The 26,117-nt window shown below is 37.7% G+C and overlaps 1 protein-coding gene across 3 annotated transcripts in view; it reads left to right on the top strand.

Annotated features, from left to right (window-relative positions):
- Positions 1-4,097: 4,097 nt before the first annotated feature.
- The window catches only part of THOC2 (THO complex subunit 2), a 55,468-nt gene continuing 33,448 nt past the window's right edge, over positions 4,098-26,117 (top strand). For all 3 annotated transcript variants that reach the window (XR_013923830.1, XM_080365643.1, XM_080365642.1), the window contains exons 1-10: positions 4,098-4,256; positions 11,115-11,173; positions 13,390-13,481; positions 14,660-14,711; positions 16,742-16,812; positions 17,512-17,633; positions 18,456-18,589; positions 20,280-20,446; positions 21,068-21,160; positions 23,617-23,772. Coding sequence is in view for 2 of the 3 variants with exons in the window: in XM_080365643.1 (XP_080221769.1) it covers positions 4,195-4,256; positions 11,115-11,173; positions 13,390-13,481; positions 14,660-14,711; positions 16,742-16,812; positions 17,512-17,633; positions 18,456-18,589; positions 20,280-20,446; positions 21,068-21,160; positions 23,617-23,772 (1,008 nt within the window). In the remaining variant the exon portion in view is untranslated. The remainder of the gene's footprint in view (positions 4,257-11,114; positions 11,174-13,389; positions 13,482-14,659; positions 14,712-16,741; positions 16,813-17,511; positions 17,634-18,455; positions 18,590-20,279; positions 20,447-21,067; positions 21,161-23,616; positions 23,773-26,117) is intronic.

Genomic DNA, 26,117 nt, shown 5'->3' with positions numbered 1-26,117 from the left:
ATACTCTTTTACTGAGTCACTGTTGATTGGTGGATCTACAACACTTAAAGGTTTTCTAAATTTCTTTTCAGTGACATTCACTTTGGGAAGCTTTAGAAACCATGAAACCACTTAAAACTCTCATCCTTTAAAAGCTGTATCATACTTTAATTATATTTTAAGTGAGTATACTCAGAGTTTCACGTATTCAGGCATATTTGTAGGTACAATGCTGCAGGCGAGTGCCTGTGAAAGAGACGTGCGGAAACTGGGTAGTTCTGAGACGTGCACTGAAAGCCGTGCAAGCCAGACATCCAACCTACTTCTGCAAAATCTTTCTATGGTCCCAACTGCATTTTTCCACCTTTGAATATCTGCTTTCATGCCATTAATTATTGTTGTTGCTATCTAAAAAGTGAATGTTATAGAATACAACTTTTTTTTATTACAGCTACATGGTGCTTTCCTGCTGACACAGACTCAGAGCAAAGGCATTTGCTACAAAAATCCACAGACTTTGAAACAGTCAAAATTGGCATTGCACTGTATTGGCACCATGCAAAGTCAACATTAAAAACCCAAAACATACAGGATCTTTAGAAAGAAGTTCATAGCTCTGGACAAGAGACCAGGTAGACTATTTTTAGTGAAATTACTCCCAATGATAGTTGAGGGATCTAAGCATTTGCAGAGACAGTCAATATTTTGCAAGAAGGTGCAACATTGAACATTTGTCTCTTTTCTACAACTGAGTAACTTGTCCACTTTAAACCAAAATTCAATTATGTATGCCCATACTTCAGTTTACAATAATTTGTCTCTGTTAGCTTGTTCCATTGTTGAATAGCAAAATCAAATTAAAAGTTGGTTTTGCAATTTATAGCTATGACACTGCCATTGTGTTGTTTGTATTAGCATATGAAGACACAAACATCCTGGTCTTATTAATAAAAAGTAACATGAAGTTGCTATATTGATCTGAAATGACTTCTCCTACACTTAGAACTCAAACCCAATGACCTTTGTATTGAAGTGATGATCTTCTAGTAAGAAACACAACAAGCAAAAGTGCATGCTTCTCAGAGATTTGATAGGTATTATTAGGCTATCCTCAATTAGATTTTCAAATTGTTTCTGTCACATATATTTCTTCATTGAGTGTAATAACTCCCTTTATCTTCAGCCTGTTCCAGGCTGTTACCGATACACTTCACAAAAGAAGTGGTTTAGTTTCCTTGCATAAACTTGGGATCTAAGCCCTTTTGGTCCTGCAATGACTTGATGGGTTTATTTTTCTGTATTTCTCCATGAGTGTCTTTTCATCCCCATCATGAAGGCAGACTTTCACATGTTCACAATGCCACCTTGCATAGCTCTGCACCTACATAAATCCTTGTTCCTAATACCTCTTGCTAGCTTCTTGTTTTCTGTTTATGCATCTCTTAGGCTTATCTTGTAAATACACCAATTGCACTTCCTTGTAATACGTTCTCATGTTATTCCTTAGGCTTGCAGTTCTGTGCCTTTTATCATTCACGTTTTAAATACATTTTTTCCACAAAACTTTTAAAAATAACACTTCATAAATATATTAGGCACTGTTAAACTGAGTTTATCTTTTACCACACTGCATATTATATGCTTGAAATGTATTTGTGTCTTATTTAAAATCTAAGTACTGGAGGCAGAGATTCTGTCTCCTTTATTACTTGTGTTACTGCAGAGTTTAGTGGCTGTAATGGGTCCCTTTATAGTAGGTGTTGTACATACAGATCCAGAACAACAGCATTCTGTACATTATATAGCTTGCACAGGGACTGGCTATGAATAATAATTAAAACAACACTGTTCCCTCTCAGTCAGCAGTTATACGGATTTGCTGAAATTCTACAGACTTTCTGATTGGGGCAATTTTTGAAGCAGAACAACCTTTTTACCCAAAGCCCTTGCAAGATGTATGTTTCTGCTAAACGTGGAAAATACAGCCTGCAGCAGAGAAACCCCAACAGCACTAGCACTGAAATGGGCACAAGTGCACTTAGGCCTCATCTTTTTTTTTGATTATTTTATTTCAAATTCTCAATTTTCTTCGGTTTCGTATTTGTGAAATGATTTACACTTCAGTAGAGAAGGAGCATGTACAAGACTGAGAAGGCTGAGGAAAGAAAGACTTGACAGGCAAGAGGAATTTCTGGAAAGACTGAAAACACGTGCTGCCTGGCCAAACAAAGTATTTCTTAACTCATACATCCTGATTAGCAACTGAAGGAAATTAAGAGCAGCTGGGAGAGACTTACGGAGATGAATAACATGTAATAAAAGGGGCACATGTATTAGGAATGATAATCAGAAGACAACACCTACAGAGTTGTTTGTCCTAAGTGTTTATATTCGTAATCAAGAGGATGTACCATCTGCAAAAAGATAGTTTCAAACATAGTACATGTATCACTGTACTGTGTACAACGTATGACTGACACTCTGAATTTCTATTGGAGGCTGTACTAGAATAAATAATGTGATATAATCAATTACATGTGTACTTGCAGGTTTAGGGTTCAATACTGTACCTTATTTCACAAAAAATTATCTCACAGAGATCTTACATTAGTGTGACCATGTTAAAAATGTCCAAGAAAGATTAACGTATAATTAGAGGTGGTTTAAACTTTTCATAGTAACGCTACATAAACCCATTTTTAAAAAATTTTTATTAAACAAATTTACTGAATTTACTAAATGCAATCAAATTACCTGATTTAATAAATAACATCATTTATTCGAATGGTATTAACTTGTGAGGGTGTAATGATTTTTTTTTTATATTACCTAAATTGCAACTGAAAAACTAATTTGATACTTTATTGGCAAAAATGCTGTGACAAAAGACAAAGAAAATCTGCTTTTTATCTTGAAAGACAAGACCTCAGCTTGCAACGTGGTTCATAAGGGATGCTGAGGTAGTTCATCACCACAGACAGGGGTCTCTGCATTTTGAACGGTGAGGGTTGAGGGTTTTGCACTTGCAGACATTTAGAACATGGAACATGTGTGTGCACTGCTCCGCCACGCACTGTTCTGCTTAGCACTTTCCAGCTACGCAGAACTTGAAGAACAAATCAAACACCCTGAAGGACTAGCTGAGGGACACATGAGCTTCATGCACACAATGTTCTGAAAATCATACCAACTAGTTTAGGGCTTTTAGATTCTTTTATTTAAACACTCGCTCGGTGTGTTGGCTCCCAGTTGGTCAGAGTAACGCTGGCCCACACCAGCTGCTCACAAATGCGTACAAGCCTAGACGCTACTTACACGCTGCCTTGCTTTGGGTCATGGTGAATTAGGAGGACGAACTTATTACACAGGAAGATTTTCTGTATTTTCAGCTTTGCTTTATTAGAGGGGTGGTGGATCGGGAAAGGCCACGCACGCGCTGCCAGCTGGTGCCCCGCCCCCCCCGTTCACTCACACCATTACACAGTGCCGCCGCAGCACTCGGGGAACAGCGATGCAAAGCAGCGCATGGCTTTGGGCAACAGCAGAGCTTTTCCCGTTGGAAAAGCTGCTTCTTTTAAAACTCTCGCCGTTTTCAAAATGGTGGGGCAGAATTCGGGGAACAGCGATGCAAAGCCCGGCACAGGTTCGGTCAAGGGCAGAGCTTTCCCATTTACAGAGGCTGCTTCCTTTAAAACTCTCGCCGTTTTCAAAATGGTGATGCTAGAATCGTGAGCTCAAGATTCGAAAAGCAGCAGAACCATTTTTAACAGCTCGTAACGTCTACGTTCTTCTGATGGAACGGTCACGTAACTCGCGGTGTCACACACGCACCACACGCGTTAACCCGCCCAGGCCCGGCCCGCTGGGGCCCTTGCAGGGTGCCTGCAATCAGCCCTGCACAGAGGCGGCGGTGCCGCCAGCTCCGCGCTCCGCCTGCCCCGGCCCGTTACCGGGGCTCCCCCCGCGGCTGCCCTGCCGGGGGACGCTGCCCGGAGCCGCTGGCAGAGGCCGCCTGACGCGCCCCGCGGCCCGTACTTAGCGCAGGCGGCGGCCGCGCGGCCCGGGGCGGGGCTGCCGCGCAGGCGCCGTGGAGCGGCGCGCGCCGTCTCCCAGGGTACGGCGCGCCCGCGTCCCGTGGTTCCTTGCGGGCCGTGCGTCCCCTCTGACCCGGGCTCGTTGCTCCACCATCCGGGCTCTCGGCGCCATACGGGGAAGATGGCGGCGCTGCTCCCTGCCGAGTGGATAAAGAACTGGGAGAAAGGGGGCAAGAACGAGTTGTGAGTGCGGGGCCTCGGCGTGGGAAGGCGATGGGGCGCCGCCGGCCGCCGGCCTGCGGCAGGACGAAGGGACTTGGGCTTCGCCGCCGAGGGAGGCTGGGGGGGGGGCGGCGGGGAGGTGGGAGCGGGCGGGGAGGGCGCCGCTCGGGGCTGCGTCCTTGCTGCTGGGGCTTGGGGACGGAACCTGGTGGGGCGGGGGGCGCAGGCCGCCTTCCCATCCGGCTCGGCCTCCTCGGGGGTGGCTGACGCCCTCCGCCGAAGCTCGTCCCCCGTCGCTGGGCCTAGCTCTCCTGGCGCCCGTTGCCCGCGCCCTGAGCGCCCCCTTTCTGCCTCCGAGTCATATTTATCGGGTGTCGGGCTCCTCTTTAGCCGCCCCCCCGGGGTAGCACGGAGCCTGAAGCGTTGTTTCGCTGGCTCCGCGATGTTGACCTTTCTGGCAGAGGTCTCGGCCCCCGTTCCCACCTTTATACCTTTTCTGAGGGCACTAGCGCTGTAATCTTTCATTCAGGCAAGGTAGGATCAGCTAGTCGATCCTATTTATCCTGCGAGGTAACCTTTGTGCACTTAGGGGGCTGTTTGCAGCTTCCCAGATCAATGCAGGTGTGCTAGGAGCTTTCCCCTTCAGGGCCTTCTGTGTATGTGTTTTAAGCAGTCTTAACTTGGCAGATTCACTATGCTGCGTTTCAGGAGTGCATCTGTTCAGGGGGTTGTTAACCAGTTTGTCCATTTCATGTTACTGTATTAGTTTGGGCAAGGGCATCCTGTGTACTAACTATATGTATTTAAATGCTGTTATTTTGATGCCTTCACGCACTTGTCTTTTTTTTGTATTAACCAAAAAACCACTACAGTTCCAAATACGGGTGTTTGGGGGATTACTTGGAGAAACGCTCTTTGATATTCATGCTTTCTGTTATTTTCTTTTGTTCATCTGTTTTAAAACGTTGTGCAGGTGTGGTAATGGTGTGCATTCAGTGCATGAAGAAAAAGGTCGTGGGGTAGAGAACAGAGAACATAGAGGCTCCCTGCATGAAGCACTGTTCTCCCCAGACCCTCCATTTTGTAGTGAAGGCCCCCCCGCTTTTATAGCCATGTCATTTTTGGCTTTGAATTGTGCTAGAACTATTGTTACTTTAGCATGTAAGATCAATGTGTTTTGATGTTAATGATAAAAGGCCAATGAAATGTCTTCTGTACCTGCATTTCCAACAGAAATAAAAGTGTTCAGGAGCCCCTGAACAATGCTGAGGTTTGCATTGCTTTTTTAATCTACTGCTTAGGATTTTATGGCAGTAGCTGAATTTGCACCCATGGCGGTATTTATGCAATAAACACAGATACCTTTTTACTGAACTTCAGAATTTAGAAATGTTTGTATGAATAGCAAAGAATAAAAAAGGTATACTGATACCTTTGAAAAATGCCCATATGATTATAATAAACCATCTACTTTTATACATAACATATACATGTGGATGCACTTGCTAGGTTTTCTGTAATAGGTGAGTCATTTTTGCCTGAAGTAGTCGCATATGATTATAATTTTTGTAATTTACCCTGTTGCCGTCATTGAGATTGTATGGAGTTCACCATGTATGGAGTGTTCAAGGATAGAAATTCCATAGTTTGATCACATAATGGCATCTGCATTGTTTGCATTGACTTCTCAGAACCTCTATCTATGTAAGAGGCAAGTTACCTTAGCTTTTGGCCCTAATTGAACCTTTTATGATTCTCACCTTCCCCCAGAGCATAGTTCTTAACTACGATCAGAAGAAAGTGTTGTGGAACCAATAGAACGAAATGATAGGCTAGTTCTTGTATTTGTGGCATTTACACTTCATTTGGAATTCTGCTGAAATGCAGTTCCAGGCATGATTTCAAGAGTAGCTTGCAAAGGAAGCCATACATTTAGGGGGAAAAAAAGAAATTATTGTGCCTGGATAACAGTTGTCAGTTTTTGCAGTGATAGATTTGTAAGTATGTGGAGTATACGAACTTACTTTCTAGAAGCAAAAGAATCTGTAGCCACTATCTAGGGAACTTCTTAGGAAACAACTTTTTTTGGGGAATCTTCAGTGTGTAACTTTGCATTTCTTTTTCCAGAGCTTCCTATCTACTCTTTTACTGGGGAAAAAAAATTATGATGCTTTCTTTCAAAAATGAAATACATGAAATTTTTTAAGCATTATTTAAAGTAAAAGGGGAATACCTGTAATGATACTTCTTATTTTTGAGCTATTTATCCAATACAAATATGCCCAGAAGTATAAATTAGGTCTCGGCCTTACGTCTAAGACACAATTACAGCCTCAGAGTTTGTGGTTCAAAGTTAAGACAATGCATGATATTGATAAACAAGTTAGAGTAGTGGGAAGGGGAAGGATACTGCAGAGGGACAAACCTGATATTTATAGTAAATACAGGATTTGCAAAAAGTTCAGAAGTTTGGATTTTCTTCTTCTGTGGAAGCTTGGTCTAATAAAGCCCGTGCATTGAAGTCAGAGAAATTCACGCTTATGTAGAGGGGGTTGTTTTGTTTTTAAATGAAGGGGTGGGCTCATTTGGAGGGAGGCAAATACCAACTTTGTTAAAAAGTGAGGTTTATAGGAAAAAAACCTGAACAAAACACCTTCATAATTAGCAGAAAGAAAAGCCCAAGATAGTGTTTTGGCACTTACTAGTTACCTAAATAAAAACAGTTTTATGTTTTGGGGGAATGTGAAAGTGTGTTGAGAGAAGTAAATGATTTGGGTTTATTTGGTATTTCAGCTTCTACGGTGATTAATATAGGATGCTTAAGGTTATCTCTGTATGTTTGCTTTCTGAGTGGTATGGTGGTGGTCTCCTATACCTGAAAACATACCAGATCTGTAATATTGCTGTAGTCTGTGGGAGATGATGTTATTGGGGTGGCAAGGAAGGAGAAAAAAAGGAAGAAGTTTGGTTTATAGAGAAAACAAAATATAGGGGTGTTTTAAAGAAATCCTACAAGGAAGTGAGTTTGCAACTGACTGATCTTTTGCTGTGGAAAATAATTAACTTTATTTTTGCTGATGTGATAGTTCATCACGATAAAACAGAAATAGCCCAAACCCAGAAAGTAAGGATTTTGTATGTCTTAGAGTTTCACGTTAGATAGTAAGGCAACATTGTAGAGCTTAGGTAGCAGTGACCAGTCTGTTCCTAGAAATTGTTCAGAGACCTTGATCAAAACTGTACATGCTTTAAATTTGATTAATTGAACTATTGTTTTGTAATAATATCTAACACCGATATGTAAAAGTACATCATGATAGCTTCAAGTGCTCTTAGCTGTCAAAACTGTAAATGGGTGAGGATGTGGTCATCTTATCTGTCACTTTGTTTTGTTCAGACCCTTGTCTAAATATAGTTTATTAAATTATGTGTGTTTGTTTTGCTACTCTGTACTGTATAGAGATTGAGTTGGGATCTGTGTATGACTGCTTATTATGCTGATCAGTCTAGACTCCTTGTACACCTATTTGTGTGTACTTACACTGTCCTTTGTAGTGGAATTGTGTATTGTTTTGTAGAGTGTCTTCCACAATAAGATGCTGGTCTGTGATTGTAGCCCATGTGGACATTTATAATATGCATTGAATGGCAAGGACTTAGTATTAGACTGGTACCTTGTTTTGTGATAAACACATTGAGGACCCTTTAATGTAGAAGTAAGGTTTTAATAATATACTTGGCTGGCAGTTTATGCAATATGTTAAGCCTCAGGATAAACTGAAGAAGCTTAACAGTTTGTGAAATTTTGAGACTTGATCTTTCAAGCACCCCTGATAGGTTTGTTAATTCCACACGGAATGTCAGTGTTGAGTTGAAGGGCTGAGAGTCAGGAAAACAGTTTAGTTGTATTTTTGCCATCCTGACTGCAAAATGCAGTTGACTGTACTTTATCTCAATTAGAGAACTACCCACCTGCATCAGTTAAACTCATATACTTAAATGTTTGCAGGCACATGCACTTTGTGACAATTACTGCCATATACTATGTGTGGGAGTGTAATTGAGGCTGTAGAACATTGCATATGAATTGGGAAACTTGGGTTCAGTTGATGACTCTGCCATGCAAGTTTGATAGGTGTTCAACACTGCTTCAGGATTTGTTGTTTAAGCAAATCTATCCCATCTTGGTCCAAAACAAATTTAATTTAAAACTTTGGTTTTCAGAGGTGATTCTGTAACTTTTTAAAACTATTTTTACTTTCTAGGTTATCCTGTTTTTTTTATTGTATCTTACACGTTTTGCGGTTTTATTTTTGCATGAAGCAATGTAGGTTTTAGTGGAGTAGGGAAGCTCTCTGTCCTACGCTTGCAGTAAGGAACTACAAGATTAGAGTAATAAATGTTTCAAATGAACTCTTAATGGACAACAGACAGTTTGGGTCTGTTGAACTGAAAAGTGGACCTGATAAATTTCCATTGTCATGGGCAGTGTTTAAATGAGAAGGTATTGTGTGGCTGTTTTCCCAAGCTGGTTAGTTGTACTGATACAGATGTTTTTATTCTTGTGAACATGAAAGTATTGCGATTTTAATTCTTGATGCTCTCAGTTAATCTCACAGCTTCTTGGTACTGGAAGGGAGGGCTTCTGCCTTCGTTCACGAGGGCTCTCTTTACTCTGGTGCTTATCTGACCTCCTGGTAAGATGCTTCAGCTTGCAAAGTTGGCAGAAGACTTATTTTTTTTACCAGTTTTCTGCCAGGTTTGTCAGTTTAACTGATTTAACTGACATGAGGGCTAGAACTCTGTGGCCAAGAAGGGAAGAAGCGTTGGTGAATGTACATTTCTGCAGCATCAAGCCATTAAATCAGCTCAGCTGTGCTGCCTGACAGCACCTTCAGAAAAGGTCATCCTCCTTTGGAGTACCTGTATGAAAGAATATAAGCAGAATTATTAATTTAGATCCAAAGAGTAATATCACAGTCATCTTTTCTGCTACCAAAATTTTCTCGTGAAGACTTTCACGAAAAGAAAATGTTTAGGTTTTTTTTTTCCAGTTTAATAGCTCAGGGTTTTTTAATTACAAACATAAAGCAAGTTTTACAGACTAATTTAAAATAAGGTTTCTTGTTACTTTGATCAAACAGATTTGTTTCTTGAAGTAATACGAAGTTGATAGTACTGTTTTGGTATTGCCTGAAAAGGGAATTGGAAGAGGTTAAAACTCTTATGTTGTATTAAGATGTACTTAAGTGAACGCTTCTGTCCAAGTAGACAGGGTTGTTGCTCGTGCAGTGTGGTTGATGATACCACCTTACGACACAGGGGTCAAAGTGTGCATCTCAGTAGATAATTTTTTGGTATTGGATGTTTCACTTTGCTGTTACTTGTATACGGAGTTTAGAAATGAGTGCTTATATGGTAACTTATTTATGGAGGAGGAGTAATTAAAATTTAAGAAAATCTGATCGATCAAATTGATACACTGTTTGGGGATAGCTGGGAAAAAATCTATTGCTGCTTTAAAAAAAGTGCACTTATCATGAATGAAAAATAAAATAAATTACCCATTCCTCTGTTTTTGCCATCTTTGCTCTGGTTAATTCCAAATATTGTGCATTCTCTTCAACAGCATTTAGAACATCTTAGCCATACCATTGCTTTTTGCGGAGCTAGCACATTTCTGCTGGTTACATTGTATGTGAAACTGCCCATTTTCCAGTTGTCTTTAAAGGGTGCATATACCTTGTATTTGCTAATTACAATCCTTTGATTGCTGGAACAGCTGTTCAGTCCTGCTAGAGAGGTAATAAACGGCATAGGATGCAAATAGAATGAATGACAGATTGCTACAGAATCCTTTTTTACTGTTTATTTTTGATGATAAGCCTCTTAATAATTCTAAACACCTGCCTTACTTGAGAACATGCTTAAGAATTGCTCCCACAGGAAATTGTGGTCTTGCCATCTTATGTAGGAATACGATGTAGCTCTGATACCAGCTTCAGTTTCTGCACATGAAAGACTTTTTGACGAAAAATATGTGAAACTTCTGGTTGAAAACTTGAAAGTGTGAAGAAAATTGTTAAGATATTAATTGGCCTGTGTTATAATATAGGTAAATCACTACTATTTTTTAAGTACGAAACTGCTTTTGAAACCTCGTGCTGAGGTGACTGTGGTGGAGAGGGAAAATCCTTGTAGCTTGGAAGCATCTCCGTTTCTAAGCCATCAGTGTAGTGGAGAGGCCTGCTCTTTGAGCATTTGTTTTATAATGCACAGAGCTGTTAATTTCATGGAGCCATATGTACAGTATTTAGTGTACTTCTTACATATAGCTAATTTGATTGAGGGAGCCTCAGGAGACAATGTAACATGACAGGTCTTTGCATCCTGTAATGGATTCCCTTAGTGACTGTCTCACCACTGATAAAACACTGCATCAGGAAGTCATGCATGTGTTTTAATGTTAAAATTTTTTACAGGCCAGAGTTTGAAAATTGTGATAGTACTTCCACGAGAAGCATTTCCTTATTGGTTAACAACAGTAGGTTAATGCTAGCGCTTCCATGTTTCCTTTCACATTAAAATTGCCTAGTGTACTCACTTTTCTGTGTGTAAGTATGTGTAATGTTAGGAATAATATTTTTTTGAAGTATATGATATATATGTGTGAGATCTATTGGGAAACTTGTATTTCTTTGCTGTGCAATTTCTGTGAATTAGTGTTTATGAAAGTTAAAATGTAGTCAGCCATTTAAACTGCCCAAATTTAAAGTATTTTAGCCAGAACAACAACAAAAAAAGCCTCCAAACATTTTTGTGTGTATGCTAATCTCTATTTTTATGTTTTTAATTTTTTTAATATTTTTTCTGTTTCAGTGTGCAACTATGTCGCACTCTCAGTGAAAACAAAAGCCATGATAGTATGGGTTTCAGAGGTAGGTTGTGCGGGTTTTTTGTGGTTCTTAAAATAAAAAAAAAGGTGGTTCTTAAAAAAAGGCCTGGAAAGAGTCGATCATGGTACATCTGCATGTATCTGGTTGGAATATTCCTGTACGGTGATCATTGATCATTAATACATGCTAAAGATGAATACTACAGATAGTAAGGCAATACAAACATCCACAACTAGTTTTGTCTTCAGATGTTCAGGTAAGAGATTTCTTAGACAGTAGTTAAGTGGTGGTGGGGTAGTCCATTATTTGGTCTGTGTTGTAGAAAATTCAATTCCTTTTTGCAGACTCAAATACAGTTTTATTCTAAAAGTTATATGTATGAACACTACCGTATGCAAGTGTACTTGTATACTGCAGAAAGTAATTTTTACAGCAATGCCTGAGTTAGAGACTTTCTCCTTTGTTAGTGAACGACGCTGCTGTCTTCAAGTTTTAAATTCTCACTTTAAAAAAATCTTTGGTCTTTGCAGAAAAATTAAATTTTTCTTTGCATTGCAGAATCTGTTGGAAGAAAAGCTTCCATATTACTAAGACCACAAATGTGCTATGCTGTTCAGATGGTGTTTTGAGCTCCTGCTAGAATAGTCATAATGGGCAATTGTAATAGAAGAAAAGAGAAACCAGAGTGTTTCAATGTAAATTATAAGTAATACTATTAAGTACAAAGAACTTATTATTGAACAGAGCTACACCATTATTCCCAAAGTTTTTGAAGAAAGGTCAGCAGATGTTCTCTGTTCTAGATGGAGATGGACAGTCGCTATATGCTGTTGTTTTTTTTTTAAATCTGTCCTTGTCAGGATCTAAAATATCCAGTGGGAATTACTAGATAGATACATGCAGTGGCTATATTGGAGGAATTACTATACAGAAATAGTTTAAGTCCTTCTGGTCATGGAAGAAAACCCTGAAAATACAGATAATTTGGAGTGAGGTACCAAGATGCTGACTGCTAAGAATTTGAGTCCACATGACCCACATCCAGTTCTGAAAACTGCACTGGCTGTTATGCCTTTACGGTTCCAGAAAGGCATTTATTGAGGTCCTGTATACCACAAGCTTATGGAGACAGGCCAGGTTTTGGTGGTGTACCTATGTAACAAATACCCCATCATGTGGGGAGCCACTTGCAGAGAGAGGCATATTTGGGGCTATGCTTATAGTTTGTTTGGGTTCATCATAAATTATTAAATTGGGTACTGCACCAAACTGCTTGAATTTGCCTTCAAAATAGTAGAGTTATATTTTACATAGCATTGGTGGCTAAACCAATCCTGCTATATTCAGATCTTCGGCAATTAATATTCTTTGCCAAAAGCATTGTGATAGGTAAAATTAACCTATCAATTTAAAAAAGAAATAAATATACTTTTAATGCAGCCACAGTGCTCTGCAGTCACCAAGTTATCAAGTACCTGCTTTAAGTCATTAAGATCTGTAACTTTTATACCCTTTGTGAATATTGAGTAAACCACATGGTACAAGTGCAAGGTGAAAGTATTGCGTTTGATTATTTTTCACATACTAAAAAGTATAGCAGCATTGTGGTGTATTCAAGAACAATTCCTTACGAGTTTACCATAGTAGTTTTTGCAACCACTATTTTTAACGTGGCAAGATTTTTTCAAATGCTGTATCTCAGTTTAGTGTTTCAGCTTAATGTAAGCTTTTGTAAAGCAACATTCTTCAGTTACTGGAGACTTCCCTTAAAAAAAAAAAACCTCATTAAGTATTTTTTTCCAATTACATTTTACTTTCTCCGAGAGAAGTGGTTCTTGAGAGCATATCTGTGTTGAGATATGATTAGGAAAAAGTACTGTAATGTTTCCTATGTATTGTAGTTTTATGTGTATGTATAATATATTTATGTGAATTATGAGTCTTGGCAGTTGGTTTAGGAAAGACAGATTTAACTTAAGCTTTTATGTGCAGAACTGTAGTTTTTCATTCCATTTTATTGTTATTACATAAACTCCCTAGGGAAAGTGTATTGTCTCTCTTCTATCTGCTTGTGTGAAGTCTTAGATATTGATGCTATATTTAATCTATCAGCAGTAATAAAGTAATCCCAGTCATTGGTAAAAGAAGCATATCCTCTTTACTTGCAGGGTGTCTGAAGTCTACAGGATTATTGTAAACATTGCTCTAAAAGTTACCAAAGATTACCTAACATGTTCCTTAATGTTTTCTTTCAATAGATATCCAACAGGCTTTGTACGAGCTTGCATACCATGTTGTCAGAGGAAACTTGAAGCATGATCAAGCTTCTAATGTTCTTGGTGATGTCATAGTAAGTAGATATTTTTAATAGTTGCATGCTTACCAAATTTCTAGTTTGTTATAAAAATCTGAATGAAAATCAAGTAGGATAGTGTTGAACAGACTTGGTTTTCCATATCTAAAAAGTTCTTGTTCTTGTCAATTTCTTTTTCTTCATTTGTGTGCACTTGAAATATATGTAGTTTGTCAGTGGTTTTTTTTCCCTACTTTTTGTGGGAAGGAATAGATATATTCATTTTAGGAGAAATTAAATGTTTTTTTAAAAGGCATGTGAAGACTGACATTTTAAATAAATGCTAAAAATAGGTTTCACTAGCTTATGCAGCTTGTCTGTGATGCCACCTACTGGTTTTTATAATTTACGTCTGTCTTAGTGTAACAATGTGTGTGTGCCATTTTACTGTTGAGAGGTCTTAAGTCCGCTGTCTGCCTTTAAAATAATGCATTAGACTTATTTTAAGAAAAATCTTTTTCAAACAAAAACTACTTTGAATAAATAGAGGAAGTAGGGAAAAGAGTATTTTCTTCTAAACTTCTAAGATTACCAAATGTTAGTGTTCAAAAATAAAGTGAAAAAAATACGCTTTAAAATATTGAAAACAATAGTTTCTTTTTCTTTGTAAGTTAGACTGCTGTTTTGTGTGTAGAACATTACAAAAAATGTTTTGCAGTGATCTATTCTAGGATAACCTTTCTAGGTTTTTAAACTTCTGCATTGGGTTTGAGAGAAGTCAAAGCTGAGGTGCACATGCTTTTGGGGTAGCATGTGTTAATGTTTGATCTTTAGTTACTGTAGGAAAATGTAATTTGTTGGCTGCTTGAGAAAGTGTAGCTTCCTCTTTGGGCTGGTGCTGATCTTTACACAGGGAGTTCCGCTGTGGTAGAGAAGTGGAGGCATTTACTGGAGGATTTTGTCCTTCTCCACTAGATACTCTTTTAAATTACATCGAAATGTTATGTTATTTCATTACATATTAATAATTAGTACAGCACTTAATGTTAGTCAATAATTGACCCTCTGAATTATTAATTAACATAACTTTGTTATTAGTATCAGCAGTAATATATTATTAATTAATGTGAACTTACTTCATAATGAAGTGTTGTTTTGTGTAATGGATTAAGAATTTCCTAAGTGTACACATGTGAATTTGTGTGTTCACTAAGCACGAACTTTTTCCTTTTTAGGAATTCCGGGAAGACATGCCTTCCATCCTAGCTGATGTATTCTGTATATTAGGTAAGTTGGGTTTCCTTCCTTTCAGCATTGCCTCAGATATGGAGAAATACATGCTTACTTCTTCAGGAAACTTCATTAAATCTGTAAAGCATGAGTTCTGTTTACAAAGTATGTGTTGATTCTTCCTCGGTGTATCTGTATCTCAGTTGTTAATGTGTTTTCATTCTGCTTTGTTCTGTTATAGTTTCCAGAAACTTAGCTATTAAAGGCAGTGGAAACTGATCTGTCAAGAATAGTTAAAGGAGCTAGCTTTTAAGAATGTTGGGTGTTAGCTAATGGAACTGGTGACTTAGTGTTGTTATCATTCTTTTAAGTGCTTTAAATCAAAGTTGACGTCCTGGTAGGGATATTCTCTGTTCTGTTCTCAGAATGTGTTCTGTAAATATTTGTATCTGTACTGTCACTCTTAGTGAAATGAAGCTTGTACTAATTGTCCAGAAATCTAAAGGCAAACAGTATCATTTTCCAAATCACTGTCTGCCAACTGAGCAGGTTTTAAAGATATGTACTTATTCTGGTATTAACTTTGGGATTTTTATGTTGTGATGTCTTCATCATGGAGCCTGGTTTGTTCTGTATACTGAAAGAGTGTGGCATCTTCTGTGCTGTGGCTGCCTGTGCAGAGAGGCACCTCGTTAAGTTTCCATATGCAGCCTCAGTTCTGTAACATGTAAAAGATTAATTTTGACTTTGTTTTATTCATAATGTTTCGTTCTGTGTACTTCTATCATCTTTTTGTAATGATTTGTTTTTATAATGTAGTATTGCATCGATACCCTTTTGGTTTTGAGCTGGGTTAGAAAACTTTGATTAGTTGTTTCTGCAACTACTTGAATAACTGAAACTAGTTATTTGTCTGCCTCTTTTTCCATATTTTTTTTCCCCCTCCTTCCCTTCAAATTACTATGTACCAAATGCCATGCCTCCACTAGCAGCAGAGCAATAAATACATGGCTAAGAAGCTATGTTTCAGACTCTGGGACAAAGGACATTTGAAAACTTCTTGCTTGTTTTTGATGAGTTTTCTCTTGACACTTTTTCCCTCTAACTGGTAATTGCTACTGTTGGGACTTTTTTCCCCCCCCTAATGTCGTCAACTTAGCTAATGTGCTTCAATGTGTGAGAATTTTTATTTACCCACTTTATCCCTTCATCCACATCCCTAGACTGATTTTTTTTCTTCAGATTCTTTGGCTGAGAGGCTTGGCTGCTAGGGTCCAGACTGATCTGACAAGTCTGCCTCCACTGTTGTCCTCCTGCAGCATTGTTTTTCAGTCTGTTTTGAGGCTGCTTTCTCAAGAGTTTTGTTGTTCATGTTTTCTCTGTGGGTCTAGTCTTTCTGTGGGTTTGTGAGATTTTTTTTTTTTGGGTGTGGATGTATTTTTTCGTGATGTCTGTCTGCCTTGCATTCTTCTATTGAATTTTGCACTCCTTCTGCAGATCCTTGCTTCCTGTAACATGCTTTTTAAAACTACTTTAGGCAGGTGTGCTTCCTTGGCCATTGTTTTATGGCTTGTCTTCTCATAGGAGTGGATTTGTGAATTGCATTCGATAGTTGACAATGCAAAAGAAAAGAATGGAAATCCAGAGTCATAGATAGTAAAAGACTGCAGACCAGGCGGTACATGGTAGTTACTCTGAAGACACAGAGGAAGAGACTAGAACATTACATTAAGGCTAGGATTATTTTCAGCAATTCATACTTCTCTTCATTCATGCTTAGTGGTTCTGAATGCTTGCTGTAAGCCTTATCGTGACAGAGAAGGGCAAGAAAAAATGTTATGGCATTCTTCTGATTTCTCTTTTACCTTTTCAATGAGTTTGGTGGATGTGGCTAAGTTGTCATGAAAATACAACGTGGACCTTAAGGTAGATGATTAGGTGGAAAGTGGCAAGAAGCTAGACAAGCTGCTTTGTTTGCATTGTGTTCTCAATAGCATTTATCTGAATACTTACAAAAAGAAGAAACTTAGAAATTCCACAAGTAAATGATTTCTTTTTTCCCTTTTTTTCATCTTCTTTTATACTAGATATTGAGACAAGTTGTTTAGAAGAGAAAAGTAAGAGGGATCATTTTACCCAGCTGGTATTAGCCTGTTTGGTAAGTTGCACCTAGAAAGTCTTTTGGTAAAAGTATATGTCAAAATCTGACAAAAATCAGCGAGTTTGAAGCTTGCTTTTTTTTTTCTTTTGCAAAAAAAGGCTATTAGAATGTTTGAATAAATTCCCAAATAATTTAAGAATGCATCTTCAAAGTGTTGTGGTAGAGTAATATAGTTGCCTCTTGAATGATTTGAAGAGTTTTGAGGGAACTGAAATTTTTCCCACTGTCAGTTTAACAGAACTTTCGCCTCCACAGTATGTTTTGAGTTGGACTTCTTCTTTATGCAGCCTTCTCTGTCTTTAGAAGTGGCATTTCTAACCACATGGAATAAGTGTGATTAGTAGGAAAATTCAGCATTATTTTCATAATAAGGCTTTTCTCCCAGAATATGGGAGATAATGGGTATAAGCTTTGTAAGTATGCAGTTCTTCGTAATATTACTAGATGCTATGCAACATATACTTTGTAACCAGCAATTGGATTCTAGGACATGTTTCTTCAAGGTGCTCTTGCATATAAAATCTACCACTGTAAAATTCCAATTACAGTTAAATAGCTTCTTGCTTTTGTCCACTTCTATGTTTGAAGCAGAATGCATTTATTATCATGGTATATCATGATATTTGAATGTTTTTTTTTCTATTCAGAATCATGTAGCCTAATTGACAAATTTGCTGTGGTTTTGGTGTTTTTCAGTATCTTGTATCTGACACTGTTCTAAAGGAGCGTTTAGATCCAGAGACCCTGGAGTCATTAGGACTTATCAAGCAGTCTCAACAATTCAATCAGAAATCTGTTAAAATAAAGACAAAACTGTTGTAAGTATTGGGGCAGGGGTTGTTTGGGGAGTGGGTGAGAAGGGGCAATCATATTTAGTCTGGTAACAATGTTTTCTAATAGTGTGTAATGTTTATTTCAATAAAATACTAGATTTTCTTTGGGAAATATGTTTTGTCACACTTGAACTTGTTGACAAAAGAACCTCATTAGCTCTCTTGGTTTTCAACCTCTTGAGAAACAATGTCTTTTTTGATGTGACCTATTGCTATGGTTCTTGCTTGCAGTGATTCCATATCTGCAGATTAAATAATTAATACTTAAATTCACATTTGTCACAAAATTATAAAGTATAAGAAAATTAATTGTTGCTGTTGCATCAGTTAAGCAGAGGCATTTGGTTTCATAAATAAGCAAATGTTATGATAGTTTAGGCAACACAGGATATATTTTTGTGATGTGTGTTTAGTTTTTGTCTCTGCATCCAGTGTTTTAGTCTCAATCTCAAAGAACACCACTAGAAACTAGAATAGGTCTGTAAGCACAGACTTTTACAGGGCGGTTCTCCAGCACAGTGTGCAACATCAAGCTTTACTGTTACATATAAGCATAATCTTGCTATTAAATGGTCTGCATTTGAAAGAAAAGAAGAGCTGGATTTGTTTGGAGAACACTTGCTACCTTGCAGGTATTCATTGTGCTGCATTCTATACTTTTTGCAGTAGCTCAGTTAAATTACAGATTGTTAAACATCTGTGCAAAATCAGAATTTTATATAAAAAATGTAATACTGATAAAGGTATAAATACGCTTCACTGTACATTTGTGTAATGCATTAGTGTTTAATTTCTGTGTGTTTGCAGTTATAAGCAACAGAAGTTTAACTTGTTACGAGAGGAGAATGAAGGTTATGCGAAACTCATCGCAGAACTGGGGCAAGACTTATCTGGAAATATCACTAGTGATTTAATCCTTGAAAATATCAAATCTTTAATAGGTAAGGAATTTGTGTAAGGAATATGGGCACTGGTTTTCCTACATGGTCTTACGAGTGCAAATGGTGACTTCAGACTATTGCTTGAGATCATCTGTGGATCCAATAATGTGCCATGAGGGTGTGTAGTGCAATTGTAACATGTTGGTATATCACCTTGCATAGAATTATGACACTTGGAAGTTCCTATTCCTGTGCATAATTAATTTGGGGAATGTTGTGTAGTTAATTTAGATACTGAATTTATGGTATTGCTCAAATATGCACACTGTGATTTTGATTCATTTCAGCAGTATTTTTTGAGGGTGTGCTTCTCATCTCTTAGCAGGCAGATTGGAGTGTAACAAAGTAATACTTTTTGCTGTTTTAAAGTACTCAGTTCAATGCATTAATATTCTTTTAGTCTTAAAGAAGTTGAATAAGTGATTCCTTATGAAAAAAAATGAGAAATAGTAAATATTCTTCCTATATCTACTTTGTAATTTGTCCATGTTTGAGTCTTGGGGGGAGTGTCACAATCAAAGTGCAAAGTATGTTAAAAATGGGAAATATCTGTAATTCCCCATGTTTTACACTCCATTTTTGAATGGAATTTTATATAACAGATTAATGTTTGCACCGGTGCCTGTTTCATATGGTGCCAGTGCAGTAATGGTCAAAAGGCTATGCTGCTATTTTATAAAAGGTAATTTTTTTTCATCTGTTGTTTCACTTGTTTTCACAGAGTTTTGCCTGAGACAGTCAAATCCCTGTAATAATACTACTTGTTTCAGAACAGAGCTAGAGAAGAGGATGTTTTTGCTAGTTATTACAGGAAAAAATACATACAGTTTGACAAACTTTATAACAAAACATTCTTCCATCTTCTGGAATTTTAGGAATTGCAAAGACTTCCTATAAATTGTCAATTCTTTTAACGCACTGACTTGCAGTAGGTCCTGGTGTAGTGGAAATAGCTTTTGGGAAGGAAAGACTGATGCATTTATATACCTGTATAGTGAATGTGCCTGGATAAAATTTCTCATGGCACAGTGAAGAAAATAGTCTAGGTCTGGATTCTTTTGATATAGGTAAAAGTTCTCTCTCGAGCATGTCTCCTGGAGTTCTCGGCGAAAAATGTATATAATAAGATAATACAGGTGAAATTACAACATTGGCTTACCTGTTCTATATTTTTGTTCTTGCTCCCCTCAAAATAAACAAACTGTTCTCCCTAATGCTAGCAATAATACTGAATTGACAGGACAGTACGACATGGATTATGATCTAGCTTAAACCAGGACAGTCTTTGGGTGTAAAATCGTTTATAGCTGGCTGATTTGTGTGACTGCATGAATACGTGTGCCACCAGAAGGGGAGAGGAAGCAGCCCATGCCTTTTGCTGGCAGCGTGGTATTAGTGAGGTTGGGCTTTTACTAATTAAATGTTTGCCTTCAGGTGGTAATTTCTAGTTTTTCTGTAATCTGAATTGAAAATTCTATTTAGTATCTTTGCCTAGTTCAGTATTTGGCACAAGTCAAGGTGATCGATGCTGTATTTACAGATGATCCGGATTACTGTGCTGTACATAAATCCAGGTTCAATTTGAACTGAAAAGAATTAACTTTAAAAACTAATGCATTGTGGTTTAGTAACAGAATGGGGATTAAAAACAGTAATGCTAAGCTTTTCTACTCTGTTGTTCTCTACCTAGGATGTTTTAACCTTGATCCTAACAGAGTTTTGGATATTATCCTAGAAGTCTATGAGTGCAGGCCTGAATATGATGACTTCTTTGTACCACTGATAGAGTCTTACATGTACATGTGTGAACCTCAAACTCTATGCCATATCCTTGGGTTCAAATTCAAATTTTATCAGGTAAAGTATTTCCATTCTTTTGTTCTTGGTATTTGGTTGTACTCAGTGTTGAACTGCAGTCAGTGATAACAGGTTTTTGCTGTAATTTTTTTTTTGTACTTAAAAGTAGTTTTAAAGTTGTGAAATTCTAGTATTGAAAGCAGTAATTTCATTATTTGAGTGGAAGTCTCTAATGTATTTTAGAGGAGAACGCTTAGCATTCTCCAAGACAGCTGCAAACAATCTTGATACCTGCCATTTGAACTTGCATAGTTATGTAAGGACTGGAATTAACAGAGATTGTACCTTATAAACAAAAGACTTGTCCCCACTAGTGAAGAGCATGTTTGCAAGGGAGTCATGATATATCAAATAGTCAAGTTTTTTTTAAATGTATGGTTAGGAATTGTATACAAGCACCGCAAGGTGTGCAGATAGTTGAATGGGTTTTTTTCTGAAAATTCTGGTTGTGTATTGTGGTAAAGTCTAGTGGCTTTGGAGTAGTAGCAGTTAAATGGCATGGTAACAAGGAGAACTGTGGGTTAGTATGTTGCATCTGAACTTTGAGTAGTTTCTTCTCTGTTTCATGACCTTCTGCAGTGGTCTGCTTTTTTCTTAAATTTACAATCTTGTCCTGTTCAGGATCCAAGTGGTGAGACGCCTTCTTCCTTATACAGAGTTGCTGCTGTCCTTCTGCAACATAATCTCATAGATTTGGAGGATCTTTATGTTCATGTAAGTGACAGTCCTACTCTGTCAGGTGCCAAAACTAAGAAAATTTTAAAAAGCCAGGGTTTTTTTTACCTTATTCCTAAAGCTGTGCATTTGGGACATGCTGTGTCATACCTGTATATATATATATGTGTTTAATTTCCGGTGCTTTCTAATGCTACGTACTCAAATAAACACACACTGAAATACGAATGCTGATACACTTTCTTCGAATTATCTGTGTAGCATCCTTCAGATTGCTTACCTTCTGTCTGAATAGGAGGTAGGAGGTAAATGCCTAAGTATGCTTTAAATGCCTGAGTAACCTTGCTTAAGACCTAGACCCTTTGAGTGTTTTGCTTTACAAGATCAAATTTTGCAAAAAGTGGTAGGGCAGTTGGCTCCTAAAGTTCTTTGTTTAGTTTAATAGTAGGATTGGGGTTTTTTTTAACTCTTACGTGTTCCTGATTAGGCCTCTCATTCCATCTACAATCTGAGCATTTGTTAGGTTGAAAGAGGAAATGAGTTAACATGTTCAGATTTAGTCAGACACTCTTATCCTCTCCAGTCTGACAGTCTTACTGACCAACATAGAAGTTTGACAGATAGTAAACAGAATGTTACAGTTATCAACATAATTTTACATTATACTTGAATTCTTAATTTCATAATACCTATTAAGACTCAGCTATTCCACTGAAATGAAGGAAATGAGCTCTAGTTACAGCTATGGAAACTTTGGAATGTAGTCCTGCCATTAATTTGTGTGGCAGTTAATAGCATTAATCACAATCTGACTTGTCAGTAACTGTCTCTGACTTCGTGTGAGTATTTTGGCTTAAAACGCGTTGGGTGGAGCATGAGTAGGAGTGCATGTCTCGGATAATTAGTGTGGAGGGAAGAACGCGTGATAGTAATGCAAGTTTGTTAGGGAATGTTTGTAAGCTTACAAAACAAATGCTCAGGCTCAGAGTTACAGTGGCCTGTGCAATTCCAGCTCAGACCTGTGTAAGTGTGGGCGTGTTTTCTGACAGCCTCACAGCTAGAATGGTCCCTGCATTCATTTATACTGTTCACTGTCGTCATGTTGATTCTCGGTCTCATTTTTAATCTACTTCATTCCAGAATCTCTCTACCAGTCTGTCTTTGCATGTTTGGGACTGATTTTTTTCCTTTTTTCAGTTCAGGCTATTTGCACTTGCTATGGGGGTTTCAAGAAAATAATTAGCATGTAGGTGTTGAGTCGTAACTGGTATATATTGTGTGGTTCCTGTACAATGGCAGCTGTCAGGATTATCATTCACATCAAGAATGTTCTCCCCACCTCTGCCCTCCCTTCCCCTTCCAAGCCTGTAAGAACTGTTTTCTATTTGTGTATGTATACAAACAAAGCCATATGTAACGTTTTGTGTCCTGAAGATATGATTTACCCTTGAAATTCCGCACTAGGTATTTCTTGGTGAATCTTAGTAGGTTACTGTGTTTTCAAAGGAGAATATTGTAGCTCTTTAAACCTTTTACCTTTCCAAGTGGGATTCTTCCCCACGCTTCTGTGAAATTGAGGAATTCTTCTGTCTTTTCTCTGAAGATGACGCAGTCTCTCCTTCTACTGTCAGTTTGGGAGGAGAAGAAACAGTAAAAATCTTCCCTTGTTAAAAACAGTGGAGGAAAGGATTACTGTATCAGAGTTCATGATTCTACAATAAGTTTTGATTACTTGTAGTTGAAGTTTGAGCATGGTTTTAGGAATCAAATGGAAGTTTGGCTTTTTAAGAAAAACAGCTGTTCTTCTGTCTCCCATCTTGACCTTTTAATTTTTGTGTATGGTTATGTTCCTTATCCTGATCATTCTTAAGCACAAGACTACGCTGAGGTTTTATCATACTAGGTATCTCTTAATCTAAGATGTTTTTTAAGTAACAGATGTTACACGTGTTTAACCCACATTGCTGATAAATAGGAAATTTGGTAAGCTTTAAACATGGTATTCCTTTAAAATAAAGATGCAGTCAAAATGTGTGTCTTAAGTAGGTGACCTGGTTTTCCTTGGTGATGGAATTTTTTCCCCCTTTAGATGATCGAGTGAAAGTTTATGCTTTTGTATATTCACATTTGGTTTAAGGCACTGAATTTTGTAAATGTTATCATCAAGTATGTGCATGTTGTCACCATATAGTTATAGCTGAATGATAAATTGGAGAGGGGAAGGGGAGCTTATACAACTAATGGTTGTGAGGAAGTAGAATACTATTGTTTCTTAGGAGTCCTTGATTTCAGAATAATCTGTTAATAGTATACTTCCTTGTTGGGATGATTGTAGCAAGGAGAAGAACCTTTCAGGGAATAAGTTTATCTGATTAGTAACAAGGAAGGACAAGCTTCTGCTTCAGACTCTAGTGATCAAAAGTAGCAGTAGGTCACTTTAATGTTCAGATGTAATGTGTGTTCTGGTGGGTTTTTGTTTTGTTTTGTTTTTTTAGCTTCTTCCTGGGGATAATGCCATCATTGAGGAACACAAGCGAGAGATCGTGGAAGCTAAGCAAATTGTCAGAAAACTTACGATGGTAGTCTTATCATCTGAAAAGACTGAGGAAAAGGAGAAGGAAAAAGAAAAAGAGGAGGAGAAAACTGAGAAGGTGTGTGTCTTGTCAATAGCTTCCTTTCCAATACAATGATTTTAAATTACTTTAAACATAGTAGCTGTTATGGAAACATCTTTATATTTCAAAGACAGGTGTGTACTTCTTGGAAGGCTTGTCTCTGTCCTCTGATGCAGTTACCTTGAATGTGCAAAAATGCATGGTTTGGGCTTTTGGATTTCTCTAGATTTGGTGTGCTTGATTCAGTGGCTAATTAATTTCTTTCCTCCCTTTGTACTGTGTCAACTCCACTAAGTATGTCCCAGCATTCATATACTCTACAATCTTTAATAACTGTGTTTTCTAGGACCTGAGATAGTATATCCTAGTTGATTTCTTAAAAATAAGGGCATTACAAAGAGTTTATTCTTTATTTCTCCCAATTAAGAATTGGGATGTAAAGAATTGCCAGACCTATGAATGCTGTTAGAATTATACTGCATTGTAGAAAAAGGTTTTAACTGAACATATTAAATTGTAACTGCTGTGCTTTCCATTAGACCTGCATCTTGTACATGTAAATGTAGACTCTTAAGGTGCTATGATGTCAGATACTGCTTATGATGCCCTAGGTCTAATTTATTTCAGTGTGTCCAAGCTTTACTTTAAAAACAGAATTACTTAATCTCTTAGCAGCCTTTCTGTTGTCATCTTTGAGTGTCTTAAGTACTGCTTAAATGTCTTGCTTAAAGGAAAATAAAATAAAAGCTTGATATTTGCATTTTACAGGTGGTGTACTGGCAAGGGGGGAGCGGTCCATCAGTCTTGGCAGTTTCTGCTGTTAATTTTCTGTATCCTCCTGGATTCATTATATCAATCTGTTTTGTCTACTTACCCCTGTTTGTTCTACCCCACCTTGATTCTGTACATCTCTGACCTTCCTTCCTTCTTTTTTTTCATTTTTCTTATCTAGCTTGAAAAATTAATTTTGTTTTCTTCCCTCAGGCAGTTGATGTAGGCACTGCTTTCTGGTTCTCAACCGCAGCCGCATCTGCTACTTAAACTCATTCCTTTCACTAGCTTTAAGTTTCTAACCTCCCTGCCACTCATTATTTCAATATTCCTTTTGATTATACCACATTGCTTTGGTCTACCTTATCTGCAGTCAGATGAGGCTGCCTGGTATTATCTGAAGCGTGCATGTTGCCACGTTCTGATGGAAAACTAAACTCTTGATGGGACATGGGGAGTGTATATATTGCAAGTAGTGTTAGAAGAATTAAGTCTGTTTTTATGGCTAAGCTTTAGAATTAAGAACTAGGGAATTTTAAGCTCTAGCAGAAACGGCAACATTCTTCTGAAGGATTACGATGACAAATAACAAAGTCTGAGCCTGTGTGATGGGAAAATGGAGAGCTGTACTTAACAAGAACAGTTTCTGTGACCGCACACTGTTGCGGTGCGTGCTGTTTCTTGAAATTGTTTCTGTGTTAGCATTTTTGTATGTGATTAGCTGTGCAATTCATAGCAGTTAGTGGAGTAGCTATATGTGAAAGCCATTCAAGTGCTTTGTATCCTGTATGCCATTTTAATGTACAATTTTTGATACGGTACCATGGAATAAATGTCTTTCTTATCCATAAGGAAGACTGTGTTAAACAATTATTGATTCTAGCTTTTCTTTGAAATCCACAAAGTGCTTGTTTTGTGTGGTCAAAAATTATCATTGTCTCATGACTAATATTAATTATTGAGTATTGGCAAGTGCATTATCTACTTCTGCCTTTTTAAGACCCATTTGGCATAACCACATAATAGGGAGATACTTGAGAAGTCACAGAACTCAGCAGTTGGACTAGATTTGTCAGCGGTTAGAGACTGGCTCTTCTCTGCCATGTAAGCTTTCTCTTGCTTACCTAAAGAGACCCAGTCAAGTGGCATGCATGTGTGAGCAGTGACTGCTTTGGACATGAAATAGCATAGTAACACATAAGGCCTAGAAAGACTTTATGAGTAGAAACACGGACTCTAATATAATTAGTAATCACCCAAAAAACCCAGATCACAAAAAAATTGGTATATGGTATCAAACTTTAACTGCTATCTTCATATTAGTAATTGGTTTATGATTTTTGGGGGTAATAATATTATTTCTAATTTAAGAAGTCTATTGTATTGAATATGCATTTCAACCTTCCTGCGTATACTGCACAAGCAAAGTTTTTAAACACTTCAGTAAAGGATCAGCATACCCTGTTGTTAAGATAGTATATACTGACCAAAAAAGACGACCGTTGGCATCAAAGGAACTTGAACTAGTTACATGGTAATATAACATTAAAAACATGCATCTGCAAACAGAAATGCACACTAATCTTTCAGAGGCTCATCTTGTTCTGATG

Source organism: Falco punctatus, assembly GCF_963210335.1.
Source record: "Falco punctatus genome assembly, chromosome: 15".
Taxonomy (NCBI): Eukaryota; Metazoa; Chordata; class Aves; order Falconiformes; family Falconidae; genus Falco; species Falco punctatus.
The sequence above is the reverse complement of the archived record's forward strand: the minus strand, read 5'-3'. Positions and strand labels throughout refer to the sequence as shown.